This window comes from Encephalitozoon intestinalis, chromosome VII (assembly GCF_000146465.1).
Source record: "Encephalitozoon intestinalis ATCC 50506 chromosome VII, complete sequence".
Taxonomy (NCBI): domain Eukaryota; kingdom Fungi; phylum Microsporidia; family Unikaryonidae; genus Encephalitozoon; species Encephalitozoon intestinalis.
The window spans coordinates 95,863-109,399 of record NC_014421.1 but is presented as its reverse complement, the minus strand read 5'-3'; the positions used below and the strand labels follow the sequence as shown (position 1 = coordinate 109,399).

The 13,537-nt window shown below is 44.3% G+C and overlaps 14 protein-coding genes and 1 non-coding gene across 15 annotated transcripts; 5 read left to right on the top strand and 10 right to left on the bottom strand.

The window, feature by feature from the left end:
* Positions 1-31: 31 nt before the first annotated feature.
* On the bottom strand, positions 32-652 carry Eint_070890 (oxidation resistance protein; the record flags this gene model as incomplete). The annotated part of the gene is made up of 1 exon (XM_003073166.1): positions 32-652. One exon carries the CDS (start codon positions 650-652, stop codon positions 32-34), a length of 621 nt encoding a protein of 206 aa, XP_003073212.1.
* A 71-nt stretch (positions 653-723) lies between these two features.
* On the bottom strand, positions 724-1,026 carry Eint_070880 (60S ribosomal protein L24; the record flags this gene model as incomplete). The annotated part of the gene is made up of 1 exon (XM_003073165.1): positions 724-1,026. The coding sequence occupies one exon, from the start codon at positions 1,024-1,026 to the stop codon at positions 724-726; it is 303 nt and encodes a 100-aa protein (XP_003073211.1).
* A 60-nt stretch (positions 1,027-1,086) lies between these two features.
* Eint_070870 (uncharacterized protein) lies at positions 1,087-2,022 on the bottom strand (the record flags this gene model as incomplete). The annotated part of the gene is made up of 1 exon (XM_003073164.1): positions 1,087-2,022. One exon carries the CDS (start codon positions 2,020-2,022, stop codon positions 1,087-1,089), a length of 936 nt encoding a protein of 311 aa, XP_003073210.1.
* A 178-nt stretch (positions 2,023-2,200) lies between these two features.
* Positions 2,201-2,773, top strand: Eint_070860 (uncharacterized protein; the record flags this gene model as incomplete). The annotated part of the gene is made up of 1 exon (XM_003073163.1): positions 2,201-2,773. One exon carries the CDS (start codon positions 2,201-2,203, stop codon positions 2,771-2,773), a length of 573 nt encoding a protein of 190 aa, XP_003073209.1.
* A 73-nt stretch (positions 2,774-2,846) lies between these two features.
* Eint_070850 (alpha/beta hydrolase fold protein) lies at positions 2,847-3,965 on the bottom strand (the record flags this gene model as incomplete). Its single annotated transcript, XM_003073162.1, has 1 exon — positions 2,847-3,965. One exon carries the CDS (start codon positions 3,963-3,965, stop codon positions 2,847-2,849), a length of 1,119 nt encoding a protein of 372 aa, XP_003073208.1.
* A 110-nt stretch (positions 3,966-4,075) lies between these two features.
* Eint_070840 (Fcp1-like phosphatase) lies at positions 4,076-5,299 on the bottom strand (the record flags this gene model as incomplete). The annotated part of the gene is made up of 1 exon (XM_003073161.1): positions 4,076-5,299. The coding sequence occupies one exon, from the start codon at positions 5,297-5,299 to the stop codon at positions 4,076-4,078; it is 1,224 nt and encodes a 407-aa protein (XP_003073207.1).
* A 91-nt stretch (positions 5,300-5,390) lies between these two features.
* Positions 5,391-5,471, top strand: Eint_070830. Its single transcript has one exon. It is a non-coding gene; the product is annotated as a tRNA-Leu (tRNA).
* A 45-nt stretch (positions 5,472-5,516) lies between these two features.
* Positions 5,517-6,158, top strand: Eint_070820 (RNA polymerase II transcription initiation/nucleotide excision repair factor TFIIH subunit TFB4; the record flags this gene model as incomplete). The annotated part of the gene is made up of 1 exon (XM_003073160.1): positions 5,517-6,158. One exon carries the CDS (start codon positions 5,517-5,519, stop codon positions 6,156-6,158), a length of 642 nt encoding a protein of 213 aa, XP_003073206.1.
* A 23-nt stretch (positions 6,159-6,181) lies between these two features.
* Eint_070810 (uncharacterized protein) lies at positions 6,182-6,769 on the bottom strand (the record flags this gene model as incomplete). The annotated part of the gene is made up of 1 exon (XM_003073159.1): positions 6,182-6,769. One exon carries the CDS (start codon positions 6,767-6,769, stop codon positions 6,182-6,184), a length of 588 nt encoding a protein of 195 aa, XP_003073205.1.
* A 33-nt stretch (positions 6,770-6,802) lies between these two features.
* On the top strand, positions 6,803-7,048 carry Eint_070805 (uncharacterized protein; the record flags this gene model as incomplete). Its single annotated transcript, XM_009163607.1, has 1 exon — positions 6,803-7,048. The coding sequence occupies one exon, from the start codon at positions 6,803-6,805 to the stop codon at positions 7,046-7,048; it is 246 nt and encodes an 81-aa protein (XP_009161871.1).
* Positions 7,049-7,085: 37 nt separating this feature from the next.
* Positions 7,086-7,211, bottom strand: Eint_070802 (uncharacterized protein; the record flags this gene model as incomplete). The annotated part of the gene is made up of 1 exon (XM_009163606.1): positions 7,086-7,211. One exon carries the CDS (start codon positions 7,209-7,211, stop codon positions 7,086-7,088), a length of 126 nt encoding a protein of 41 aa, XP_009161870.1.
* Positions 7,212-7,258: 47 nt separating this feature from the next.
* On the bottom strand, positions 7,259-9,484 carry Eint_070800 (E3 ubiquitin ligase subunit cullin; the record flags this gene model as incomplete). Its single annotated transcript, XM_003073158.1, has 1 exon — positions 7,259-9,484. The coding sequence occupies one exon, from the start codon at positions 9,482-9,484 to the stop codon at positions 7,259-7,261; it is 2,226 nt and encodes a 741-aa protein (XP_003073204.1).
* Positions 9,485-9,536: 52 nt separating this feature from the next.
* On the bottom strand, positions 9,537-9,860 carry Eint_070790 (uncharacterized protein; the record flags this gene model as incomplete). Its single annotated transcript, XM_003073157.1, has 1 exon — positions 9,537-9,860. The coding sequence occupies one exon, from the start codon at positions 9,858-9,860 to the stop codon at positions 9,537-9,539; it is 324 nt and encodes a 107-aa protein (XP_003073203.1).
* Positions 9,861-9,897: 37 nt separating this feature from the next.
* On the top strand, positions 9,898-10,263 carry Eint_070780 (RNA polymerase subunit 8-like protein; the record flags this gene model as incomplete). Its single annotated transcript, XM_003073156.1, has 1 exon — positions 9,898-10,263. One exon carries the CDS (start codon positions 9,898-9,900, stop codon positions 10,261-10,263), a length of 366 nt encoding a protein of 121 aa, XP_003073202.1.
* Positions 10,264-10,309: 46 nt separating this feature from the next.
* On the bottom strand, positions 10,310-13,477 carry Eint_070770 (Ski2-like ATP-dependent RNA helicase; the record flags this gene model as incomplete). The annotated part of the gene is made up of 1 exon (XM_003073155.1): positions 10,310-13,477. The coding sequence occupies one exon, from the start codon at positions 13,475-13,477 to the stop codon at positions 10,310-10,312; it is 3,168 nt and encodes a 1,055-aa protein (XP_003073201.1).
* Positions 13,478-13,537: the final 60 nt, after the last annotated feature.

Sequence of the window (13,537 nt, the reverse complement as noted above, 5' to 3'; positions counted from 1 at the left end):
TTTCCAAAGAGCATTGAAGACAGGTTAAGACTCATAACTGGATAAGCCACAGTTCGAGGTACGATATTTGGAAATGGCTGTTGGATGCAAGGATGGCCTTCCCAAAGGTCTCCACCGGATGTGTTTCTCCACTTGACAATGATCTGTCTATCAGCAGCCCAAACCTTTCTCCACTACAACCAAATGCAAGGAAGTCTGGGGTGCAATAGATATTTGCTCCACTGCCTTGAGATACAGGGAAGACAGCCACTTTGCCATCTTCGGATTCCGAGATCATGTTTTGGGCTGTGGTGAACAAAAAAGTGGATGGCCTCCCATACATGGTCCTGGACACCCTAATTCTATCCTCAAAGAATGCTCCAAACAGCTCTCCATCCCTGGTCCTACAGGCAAGTACAAAAGGTAGTTCGTCTCTTTCAAAGCTTGAAAGAAAGGTTCTGTAGGAAAATCCATTTTCAAATGTGGAGAAAAGAAGTTTCCAACTCAGGGAATATTTATATTTGTCCTGGAGAGCTTCCCTCAGACCCATAACAATCTCCTTGGACAGAATCGAGGTCTTATATCTTTCTCCGCCATATGTCATCCTGAATTCAAGCTCCGGTAGAGCAGGTAAACGGCCATCCGAGGAATCCTGGTGATTTCCTATACCCATCCTTTTTGTTTATAGAGAACCAAATTTTCCAATTTCAATAGAGAAGATTAAGACATAAAAATAAAGCGATTTCATTTTCTTGAAGACTCTGTCTGCCTGGCTTTTTCAAGCAAGCCAGCACTGATATGTCTAAATCCACGGACGATCTTGACCTTCTGCACATTCATCTTCTCAACCACATATTGGGATTCCTTTCCAAAGAACTCCCTACTTGTCGTCGTCCATCGGATATCTCGTGGATTGATCTTTCGCTGGATAAGCTTTCTCTCCTTGTTCGATGCCGTCAGTATCGTCCTGCCGTCGTTCATCACCGAGTAGATTCCAGATCCTTTTGGCATGGTGCGTCCAGAAAACGTCGAAAGACCTTCAATCATGAAGGGACTGCTTTTACCGAAAAATTATTCAAAACATCACAAAAGGTGGTTTATTATTGTTCAGGCAGCCGAGGGTGTACGGTGCTGGTCCCCCGCCTCAAACGACACTATTGCATGAATGGGATAGTGGAGGGTGGGAAGGCCCTTTCTTAGTATTCTTGCATAGTTGACTCTCACCACCTTGGATGACGCATCTCTAACCAACACAAAGTCCCTCTGGAAATTGCCAAGAATATCTGGGAGATTCTTCATGGTGAACTTGGGTCCTTCCTTTGCGTTCCTGTCTACATCCAAAGGATTTATGTACTTGTCCTCAATCACCTTCTGAAGCCTGTCCGAGATTGCATTGATGTGCCCCATGAAGAACACCGGGTTGGAGTCCACTGTGTGCTCCCGATTCATATCCTCTAGAATATTTGCCATTTGGACATCGGTCTTCTCCGAGTATGCGCTGTACATGTCAACATTGACCACAGTGAACCATCTCTTTGTTCGCTTGTGCTCGAATATTGCCCAGCTTGCATAGATGATTTTATTGTTCTCTGGATTTCGGACATACCCACTCTTCTTGTGGTCAAGAACCAGTGTGTCAAAGACGATTGGAAGATATGTTATCGGCGCCTCCTGGACGTTGTAAGAGCCTTCTGATGAGTTCAGCACCTCGTAGTGGCCAAGAGCCCTTATTGACAAAGCATCGATCTCTCCCTTCCTGATTGATTGCATAGTCATGATTGTTCCGTGGGAAGAGTCCAAGACATTCCAAGCAATCTCGACCAGCTTATTTCTGTCAAAGCTATCTTCTGTCTCCATGTTGAAGTCGACCAGACTCAAATCTCCAAATCCTTTGTTCTTTCTCTCTTTGGCATGCTTTGTACCATATCCCGTAAGCTCCTCAAGAGGAATCTCGGGGCTCAGAGAGATGTCGAATGCCGTGGGTCCATATCCATCGAACTTTTCTCCCAGCACTACAAGAGGGAATATCAGAGACAGTAGCATATTGGTTTTGAGTCTCTTTCACCTTACTATTTATTCTCAAACACGAAACACGATCGTTTCATGGGACGAAACTTCGGCGTTCGACCCTGAAACAAGGAAAGACTGGCTAACCTCATTAGCCGTTTCACACAAGACTAGTGCTACCAGCCGTCTTATCCATTTGTCCCCAAGCCCCTCGATGCCTGTTATAATTCTGATGGGAAGGTCGAGGATGTATTTAGAGGAGCTGCGCAGCTGTCTATCGGCGCACTTTCGAGTTGTTCATCTGGACGATGAGTTCCGAGTCATAAGAAGCAAGCTTAGCAACATGGATCCAGACACAGCATACATAGTGGAGAATTGTGAAATGAAACCACAGAGGTATGAGATTTATTGCTTGGCAAAGCGCAACGAGACTTCATACTGTATCTTGGCCGATGGAGAACTTTCATCTTCGAAGCATGATGCCCCTATCTTCTATGCCAAGGAAAGTCTACCTACAAAAGAAATTCTGGATTGCCTCGAGCTCAAGCTCAACTGTAGTGCTGCACACAAGAAGAAGATTGTTGGGCCAAACTATTTGATGGATCTTAAGAAGATCATAAACCAGGTCAACAACGAGATGCCTGAAGGCTCCAGACCCGTTCTCAAGGATTGTGAAGACAAGATCTTGAGGATGATTAAACTTAATCCCATGGAACTCGACGGGCTTGAAGGAGTGTATAGAGAAATTGTCCGGAGTGAGTTGGCTGCAAGGGGATTTGATCTTTGAAGTCAGGATATTCCAGGGCATAGATGCAATAAACTCATGCTTTAATAATCGACACATTTCTTCTCCGCCATGCCTAGAAGTGCTTGACAAAGTCCATTAGAACATCTTCTGCCCAAGTTCTATCCAGCCTATTTGACAGAAAGCCCAGATGCCCTCCCTTGTGAGCTATTACCAACAGTATGTTTTTGTTCCTCATGCACACTTCCTTGTCTATTGAAAATGGGGGGATGATCGGGTCGTCGTATGTGTTGAGTATGATGAAAGGAACACTTATTTGATCGATGTAGTTCACACACGACTGGTTTTTGTAGTACTCATTGACGTCCTTGATATCGAAGATTTTTGTTGTTACCATCATGTCTATCTGCTGGACGCTACTGCACTTTCTTATCATATTCATGTCATACCCTGCATCTCTAAATACATCCTTGTTTCTGTTGATATACTTTACAAAGTTCATTGCCAGTAGTTTGTTGAATAGCCTAGTGTACGGATTCTTCAGAAAGTGGATTCCTATTTTGAAGAAGTCAAATGGAAGACACACAGCCCCTCCCTTTATTATTCTGGGATCGAGCTTCTCCTCTCCAAAAAACTTTGCTACCCAGTTGGCTCCCATGCTGAACCCAAATATCTCCAGTGTCCCTTGATAGTCACAAAGAATAAACTCCACGGCTGCCTTCAAGTCCACTGTCCATCCTATATGGAAAAACACAGGACTATTGAGCTTCGACCTGATACCTCTTGCATTAAAGCAGAAGACTCTGTACCCTTCTTTTGAAAGATGCCCTGCCAGTCCCCTCATGTACGTTGAGTTTCCCGACCCATTGAATCCGTGGACTAGAAGTGCATTCTTCTTGGAATTTTTGTCACCTTCCACAAGGTCAAGCAGGATCGACCCGTTGTGGGGCGTCTTCACCTGAATACTTATTCTCTCAAGGAACATGGGCCTTCGGAATAGTTGAAGAACGGTCTGGATGGTTCCAAAGGGTGCAAAAAATAGGGGATAATAGCTTCTATGCAGGCTCCCCATCTTGAAGACAGAGTCCCTTTTCATTCCGCTGTAGAATACATCCGGGCGCTTTGCACACCTTGTGAAATAAAACACCGAGTAGAGAATTATCATCTGGATTGCATTGTTCCTTACAATTGCTCCAAGCATGCACTGTATTACTTCCTGAACAATTCCTTCCATGGGTTTTATTTCAAATGTGATAAACTCAAAACAAACTTATGGGTAACAAATATAAAGATTGTTAGCAAGGCTTCAAATTTATCCCGCCACTTAATAACAAACAGCCTCCATCACGAAAAGAGCCTTTCAAGCTCTTCTTCGTATTCATCCTTGGGCCTATAGTCGCACACAATGTACCTTCCGTGCCTTACTCGCCTCAGGGAATACACACAATCGGCTATCCACTTTGGAGATACAACAAGACACTCAAGCTTCTGTGCCAGGGCCTTGACCTCCTCCTTGCTAGAAGAAATTATAAAGTCAACCTCGTTCTCCAGAGAACTTACTGTCCCTCCGTTCATTTCGATTGTTTTTACAAGCCACATCCTATTTGGGGCAGGTGGAACAAGAAACCGATCTCCACCGAAAATCTTTTTTCGGATGTTCCTCAGAATCTTCTTTACGTTTCTGTGGCTGCTTGAAAAGTACTTCTTGTGAATCCTCCTCAACACCTTTGTCACTCTTAACAGCTCGCAATCCTCCAAGCATCTGCTTACTTCTTTTTCTTCCGTGCTTTCGATATCTTTCCTTGGCTCCTTGGATCCAGAAGAGCATTCAAGCACTATATCATCCAGCTTCGAGACAATCTCCGGATCCTCAATTTCCTCAACTCTTTTTTTCTTGTCCACAAACCCTTCCAAGTCCCTAGATGTTCTTCCCTCTTCCTCTATCTTTCTCTTCAGCCTCAATGGATCATTGATGTCCGTACGGTTGAAATACCAAAACGGCCGAACAAGAAGCAGATTTTCACTGTAGTCCCATACATCAGGCCTGTCATCAAGGATTACTATGTTTTTGTGGTTATGTGGAAAGAGCCTGCTCAGCCTCTTCACCAAAACCCCTTCATTCTCGTCCCTTGTAATGATTCTGTCCTGAAAGTATTTTCCAGAAGGATCAACAATCCCAACTATTCTCTCTGCATATGCTCTTGTTCCCATGGTATACACATGAATCTCATACAGCCTGGAAATTTTCCGAAGCATATGATCAAGGTTTGGTCTTAGTTTCACACAGTACTTGCTCCCATCCATTATAAATCTCACAGTTCCATGGATCCTGGATTCCCCGTATGTTGTATGAAGAATTGTCTGGTCAAGATCAAGAACCAGAATCAGCTTCATCTGTGTCTCTAAAGTTTTCATTTTTTCTTTATATATTGAGACAGCCTCTTTGTGCGTTATCTTAACATTGTCTGTGTTATAGAGTGCACAGAAGAGGTGTGAATCTTCAGGGATTTCGATTCCACATACCCCGCACAATGTGCCCAGTCTTACGGGATGACTGCACCCGTCCATTAGATAATAGAGGACATCCCCTTGGCGAATATATGTTTGTCTGGAGCATGGGGCAAGGAATTGGCGATACCCTCCCCTGGGGGACATATAAGTCAGGATGGCCGAGTGGTCTAAGGCGATACGTTCAGGTCGTATTCTCATTGAGGCACGGGTTCGAATCCCGTTTCTGACATCTTTTTGCTCCACAGAACACAAGATCTGTCCTTGCCAATCCCTCATGATTCTTTTCCTTCTAATCGACCTGAAGAAAGAGAATTGGGAGATGACGGGGAGAGACCTCTTCAATGACGTTGTTGTCTTTTTGAATGCATATCACAAGTCAAGCCGAAACAATCGAATTGTCGTCGTAAGTGGGAAGAAGATCCTCTTCGACTCCTTGGAAAGTAGCATCGAGGAAATATACAGGATAACTCAACACCAGTCCAGCTATGACGTGGGGGATCTCGGATATGCATTGTGTCTCCACAGACTCGGGGAATCCCAAATCGTAATATTTACACTTGAGAAGGAGCGGAACGACGAGTATCTGAGATATCTGAAATGCATGTTTGCTGCACAGAGGTTTGGAGTAAGAATAAGTGCATTCTCGCTGTTTGAAAACAAGACGATTCTCCAATGTTGTGCTGCAACGGGCGGCGGTTATTCAACATCTGAAGACGGATGTTTGAGATTTCTACTCTCTCTCCTTGGAACAAAAGGAGATTCAAAGCCTCTGGGATTCCCTGCAACCTGCTATTGCCATAACAAGCAAGTTCTGCTGGGGCTTGTATGTCCAATATGTCTCTCTGTGTTCTGCAGGTTTGTTCCTGTCTGCAAGAAGTGCAAAAGCAAGTTCAGCTTTGTGAAGCATGAGAGCTAGAGCTGAGTTAGTGGAAATATCTTTTATTTGATCATGGAGTATAATGCAGCTCTGTTCTTCTTTCCGATGTCCTTATTCCCTGCATATTCCAGGGCAACCTCCTTCCGGAGCCTTAGGGATTCGAGAGGAAGCAGCAATGCCGGAGGGCACGTGGAAGCAAACCCAGCCAAGAAATGCTCCATGTCCTCGGTGGTTTCTTTAAGTCTGTCCACAACACATCGAATTATAAATGTTCTAAGATCCATGCTCGTGGATATATTGAACAAGGAAGAGACTGTTTCCACATCCAGTACATAATATTCCAGAATCCTCTTGACAAGATAGTAGAATTTGTCCATTCTTACCAGCTGGATGCTACTCCAGTGATCGATGAGATACATGAACAGGCTGTAGCGCAACCTTTGGTCGGCATGGGACAAAAGTTCCAGAACAAACTGCTTCTGAGCCGTGAACTTCGGAAGCTTCCACAGGTAGTAGATCACAGACGGAGTTATTTCTATAATGTCCTTGTCGTCTAGCTGGCTGCAGTTGGCATAGATGCTTTCGATAGCAGCTCTGTTTGCATCTATGTCGTTAGATCTAATGGCATCAACTATTTTCTGAATGTCCATGGGGAGTCAAAAATTTGGCCTTATGGGGTCCCCATGCTTCGGAGACTTGTAGACTATCTTCCGTTCGTCCCAAGCCATCCAAAAGGATTCAAGCCTGTGATGGATCTCAACGAGGCAAGAAAGATCCTATCCATCGAGGGTCGTAGGGAAAGTGTGGCAGAGAGATATATACAGATGATGAAGATCAACCATCCAGATAGGGGAGGAAGCCCATACATAGCGTCAAAGATCAACGAGGCCAGGAACTTGCTGGGTGGAAAGGAGCCTGCATTTCCTTGAAGTTGCCAAAGATCTCTTGATATAGAAAATAAATCTTTTATTGTTTGGAGTCTTGAGATTCTATAGTCTTTCTAAGACTATCTTTCTCCTTCTCAAGTGTCTTTTCAAGCTCCTCTATTTGCTCCAAATACATCCTTCTTTTTTCTTCCGACAGCTCTGCCATGGGCCAAAAGATCTTCTTTGTAAGTATACATATCAAAGGCCTACCCCCTAGGGGAGATAGACATATGCATCCTCCACCTCCTCTATGATTCCTTTATCCCCAAGAATTCTTATGGCTTCGGAGAAGATTACTTCGTCGTATCCAAATCTCTCGGTATGCTCCGCTTGAGTTTCCTTTACTATGTCATCCATGCACATCCTCTTCCTCCTCTTTAGTATTCGCGATGCAAGTGATTGGTAGTACGAATTCTTGTCTATCTCATGCACCATGGAAACACTTTCGCTGCAGTAAAAGCCACGGATATCCTTTTCGATACCAAATATATCTCCTATTCTGTACCAACCCTCGGCACAGACAAGGAGGCCACTATCAACTAAGGATTTAAGAACATCCCCGATAACCTTTGTCCCCATCTTCGTGGCACTCAATGCCTTTTCGAAATCCACCTGCTCATGTCTGTTGAACAGATCAATCACAGAGTACTGGAGAACATTCATTTGGATCTCGACTCCATAGATCTCCACACACACACTTCCTAGATTCCATGCCCAGCACAACTTCTTTTTGTTGAACTTCGAATCATATACCCTCTTTATCATTTCAAGAGACTCTGGAATCCGGATCAGCGGGGCTTCTGCCTGCTGTGGCCAATATGCTTGTGTCAGAACCCACACAAATCGGTCAGTATCCTTGTTGTAGCTCAGGGAGATGTTTATATCTGCAACCATCGTCTCAGCCTTCTTTATAAAGTCCTGGTTCCCCTTTCGTTTCATTAGGGAAATCAACTTCTTCTCCTCATAAAGATTCGGGCCTTTTTCCAGTAGCCTCCTTCCGAGCCCTGAAAGATACATCTCGTAGAACACATGCTTGTTCTCTATCATCTTGTACAGTGTTCCAAACACCTGCCGCAAAAATTCATTCTTCCCTTCAAACCTCCTTCCAAGCTCCAATCCTTCCTCTTTCACCTTCCCAGGCCCCAGAAAAGGAAGATCCAGGTGGCTTCCCCCAGTGTTTTTTTCAAATTCTCTGTCAAGAAACCTGAATACATTGCTGTTCTCCCCAACAATCCAATCCGAAAACTCAAGCAGTCTTGCTTCCAGAGATGGCCTCAGTTTCATACAGCTTGTGGAAAACTCTCTCTTCAGTATCTTGAAATATTCATGGTCCCCCAAAAACCCGACATCCACAACATGCCTAAGCATGCAGTGAAAGATATACAGCGTCTCAATACCCTTGCTGTACACATCCACATGCCTTTCACTCTCTTCCCGTACATATCGGGTAAACACCTCTCGGAATATTTCGCATGCTGACTTCAGCCCGGACAGGTTCCTGTAAAGGACAGACATCCTTTCCAGAAAGACATCGCTATGCTTGACCTTAGGCTCGTCATCATTCTGCAACTCATAGAAATCGTTTGTTCGATATCCTCCAACCTCTCGATGCTTGTCATGCTCCATCTCTTTGGAGATCTTGTCAAGAATCTCCACAGGAAGTCTGTGCATCGACATTATCTTGTATATTTCTGCAAAGAGATACTCTCTTTTGTTCAAGATAAACACCTCTTCAAGTATCTCCTCCATCTTCTCCCAAGACTCTTCAAGAAATATTTTTTCCCGGATGCTCTTCTCATACCAAATCTTTTCTCTTACATAGAACGAGTACTTCTCAACTTCCCCACACATGGATCTTATTTCCTCCTGGTACTTGCTTCCAATCTTCTGTAGGGCAAACTGCTCATACCTCTGTGTATAGTAAAGCATCGGCTTCTTCAGGTCGGGAACAATCAGCCGAAACGACTCAATTGCATCCTTGATCACTTCAATCCTCTCCTGGTTCACAAGCTCGAACCCAAGCGTTGTGTGCTTGTACTTCATCGTCTGCTGCAGCACACATCTCTCCCATAAGAGAAATCCTAGATCCCGCATCGTCCGGCCCTTCACACACTCGTTCAAGAAGTCGCATAGCTCGTCAATTGCAAAGACCATCTGCCTAAACTTCCTAAACCCCTCGTTGTACTCCTTAATCCAGTCCTTTGCCTCAAACACCTCCTTTCTTATTTCCCGTGCTCTCATATACACAAAATCTCCTATCTTCCAATACAGCTTGTTTTCAAGCCTGGGTGTAGACGACGTACACACCGTGTATATGTTGTTATAAATCTCAAGCCCACTGCACAAGCCCCCCGAGGAAAGCTTCCGAAGTTCCTTCTCTATAGACTTCCACGCACTTCCAAAATCCTCGTCGCTCAGTGGCTTTCTTCCTATGTCCATCCTACGGTTTGTTTATGCTCAAAGCTCATTATAAAGGTAAAACAAACATCTGTCAAGAAGAAAGCTTTGACAAAAGCCCCAATAGGACATCCTTCAGAGCTGCATTTTCCTTTTCTATTCTTCTCTCCTTCTTGCTCAGCCCTTCAATCTCCGCCTCCATTTTCCGATTCTCAAACTCAAGGCCATCCACAACTCCTTCAAAACACACCCCCCTTGTTCCTTCAGGAAAACCATTCTTGGTAACTACAAACTCAATCCCTTGGTCGTCCCTAGGCCTCCGGCTCTTATCATAGAAGTCGATTGGAAGAAACTCGGAGGAACACTCCTCATCAAAAAGCTCCTTTCCTTCCTCTTCTCTGCCCTTGTTTCCTTCCATCACAGGGCATTTCAACATTCAAATTTTTGCACCCATGATGCAGATCTTGGCCGACAGCTTCAAAGTCGTTGACATCGACAAAGAAGGAAAGCTCTACACAAAAGTCTCGAGGCTGTACATGGAATCCCCCAAAATTTCCATTTCTCTTGATTACAACACCACTTTGTGCAGGCTTCAGGTAGGACATGCTGTCGAGGTGCGTATTTTTCGAGGAATCCATGAGAACATAGATTGCTTCTATCTAGCCTATGGAAGGGTCTATTCCCTTGAAAGAAAAGGGCCCAGGACCATTGTGAGGGTTTCCCTTGGCGGCCTTCTTCTTATAATAGATGCTCCAGAGGAGGTTACCAGAGGTCTTGGAGACAAAGATGACATATCCCTGGCACTCACCTTTGTGCTATAAATCTTCACACCTATACATCCCGATAATTAAACATCGCTTTTAATTTTCATTCTTCATCCCCGTTCAGTACACAGCTATTAAAATACTCTATATAGTCCCTTCCTTCATATATAAGCGCCTCTCTCGAGTCGCATATCCTCAAAACCTCAAATATAGGAAAATATCCATTGGAATTGGAACATCCCTTGAAAATCACCGTGAAATCCTTTTGTATCTCCAACCTCCTATCAAATGCAGTTACAAATATCCCTGTGTCTCCTGCCATAGGTCTTCCACGCCTTACTTTCACATCACATTTTCCACAAGACAAACTCTTCAGAGTCATTCTAGTCTCGAGGTCTTGTGCTGTTCTTTCCATGTCACTTGTGTCTGGTGCCACTATGACAACTTTCTTGCTTTCGTAGTTATCCATGAATGTGATACAGGAGCTCATGAGCTGAAGCCTCTCCCTGAACAGCATGCAGTCGATTTGCACAAATTTTATCCGAAGAGAAAAATCACACAAAATATACTTAACATATCTCGGCGGAACCTCGGGCATTAAGTAGCCCACACTCACACCAGGAGCATCCCTTAGATCTCTCTTATCCCACCCTTTTATGCTTATGTCTCCCTTCCTCATACTCGAAAAATTAATCCTTCTGTTTGTCATAATCAATCTTCCAGGCTCGGAGATTCCGTCCAATCTCCATCCATCCATCATATCGGAAAGATCCGAAAGCGACTTTATCACACAGAAATGGGAACAGCTTTGCTTCTCTCCTACCAAAGACCATCCTTGATCACACTCATGGACACCGTTATGGTACAATGATCTTGTACTTGTGTCTCGGCTAACCCAGCATCTCTCCTCTGTTCTTGCCCATTCATCTCGTGCAACAATCTCAATCCTCAACACATCACACTTTGTTTTGATGAATAAATTTGCTCGATGTGCAAAGAGACCCGAGTAGATGGCAGAGTCTCCATCCCATACAAATATCCAATATTCCCCTTTCATCTTCAGGGAAACTTCCATTCTAACCATTCCAAGAACTCGGAAAAGATCTACTTCGACTCTGTTGTTGGCATCCCAAGGCTTTTCCTTTTGCCTTTCTATTCTTTTCAATAGTATGCAACATTTTGCAACAAATAGATGCTTGCATTGGAATATCAGGATCTGGCATAGCCCCATCAGAATCCTCCGGAGATTCTTGACAACATACTCACTGTCACATGCAAGTGAAAACCTTTGGATTGGGAGTCTTTTGATATGTGCTTTCACAAGAACCATCAGCTTACATCCTATCGACACCTCGTATTTAACTCCAACCTCCATACAAAGCTCCTTGATACTTTCTTCGTCTTCTTCCCTACATCCCAGCACCGAAAGCTCCCTATCTTCAAAGCAAAGCCTAAGTATGGAGTCTTCGTCATATATATCTTCTATTTCCCTCAGCCACCTCTCCATGGTTTCATGAGATAGATAATACATGCTGGCAATCCTCCCATACTCCGTGCTACAGAATCTCCATGTTTGAAAGTCTCCAATCCTTTTTCTATGTATTCTTATCATCGAGCACTCCTCTAGCCTTCTACATGTAAGAATAGCATAATCCGACAGGGCCTTGTATTCATCATACAAATCTTCTTTACTCAATCCGTAACACATAGGATTTTTGGACATCCTGACATACATAAAAGTACTTCTTAGCCATTCCACAGCCGTGTTGACATCCTCAATCGTGTTCAGGTATATCTCTGCGTTCATGATATCTGCAACATGTCGAAGCAGCCTGCTCTCCACATCCCTGCTGTTCTTGAGGAGAGACACATAATGGTCCATCTTGTCCCCTGTCGTTATCAGACATCCCTCTCCCCTGGAATCAAATTGAGGCCTCCCAGCCCTTCCAAATATTTGTAATACATCCAGAATGCCTACATCCCTAAATCCTCCCTGAGAAGAGTCATAAAATCTGGTTCCTTTGATCACCACTGCATATGCCGGAAGATTGACTCCCCATGCCAGGGTTGATGTCGTAACCAATATCCTTAGCCTCCCTGCCTTGAATTCATCTTCCATATACAGTCTTATCTTCCGAGGAAGTCCAGCATGGTGTATCCCAACCCCCCTTCGAGCCAGTTCCAAAAGTATTCCTCCCACTACTCCTCCCTTTACATCTCTTCTTTCTCCATCATCACTCAAAAGCTTTGCTGTCCTAGAAGTTTCTCCCCTGGAATGCACAAACACCAGAACTTGCTTTCCATCACTCAGATATCTCTCCACCTTCTTTTTTAGAAACTCATCCTCGAGCTGGAGCTTGCTCCTCTTCTTCATTCCAACAACTTGCATCTTCAGTGGAACAGGTCTATATCCTTGGTCAAAGCTGAACACATGCTCGGCCCTGAGGAACCTTCCCACATCCTCATAGTTAGGGAGTGTGGCAGAAAGCCCCACAACACGTATGGGTCTTTGGCGGAGCTCTACATACCTAAGCACTCTGCATACAATCGCTTCTAAAACAGGCCCCCTCTCGTCCTGGAGCATGTGAACCTCGTCAAGTATAACAAGCCCAACACGGCTCTGGAATACATTGCATTGTCTTCGTGTTGCAACATCAAATTTCTCCGGTGTTGACACTATGACATCGCACCTTGCCACATCTTCTGTCTTTATCTCTGTGTCTCCAGTGTACTCCACAACCCTTTGCTCTCCAAGCTTCTTTCTGTACTTCGATGCTATTTCTGTTGCTAATGCCCTCATCGGAACGACATAAACAACCTTGTCTCCCTTACCAAGTGCCCGGAGAACACATAGAAATGCAATATCTGTCTTTCCAGAGCTTGTTGGTGCACAGACCAGCATGTTTCCATCGCTCTGGTATGCCGAGTTAAACACCTTTGACTGGACCCCGTTGAACTTCTTGTAGTCGAAGTACTTCTTGTATCCCCCCATCACATCTGTACTAACAATCTCTGAACAGTCAACCTCTATGGGAATGGACTCTGGAAAGTTGTACTCCACATAAAAGCCGTGGTCCTCTACCTCTTCCTGAGAAACAAAGTACTCTTTGTTTGCACAAATCATCTCCACTTCCTCCATCATCTCATATCCAAGAATCTCAACCAGTCTCTCCTGATAGGATGGATCCTTGAGTGCTTGGGAAATCATTTCTGTTGTTTCCTTTGGCATTGTTCCAAGCCGGTTGGAAATCCTTCTGACCACCCCGTCCATTCAGAGGGTGGCTGGAATGACCTTCAAATCAGAACTTCTCTTGATAGGGCTCCACCAGAC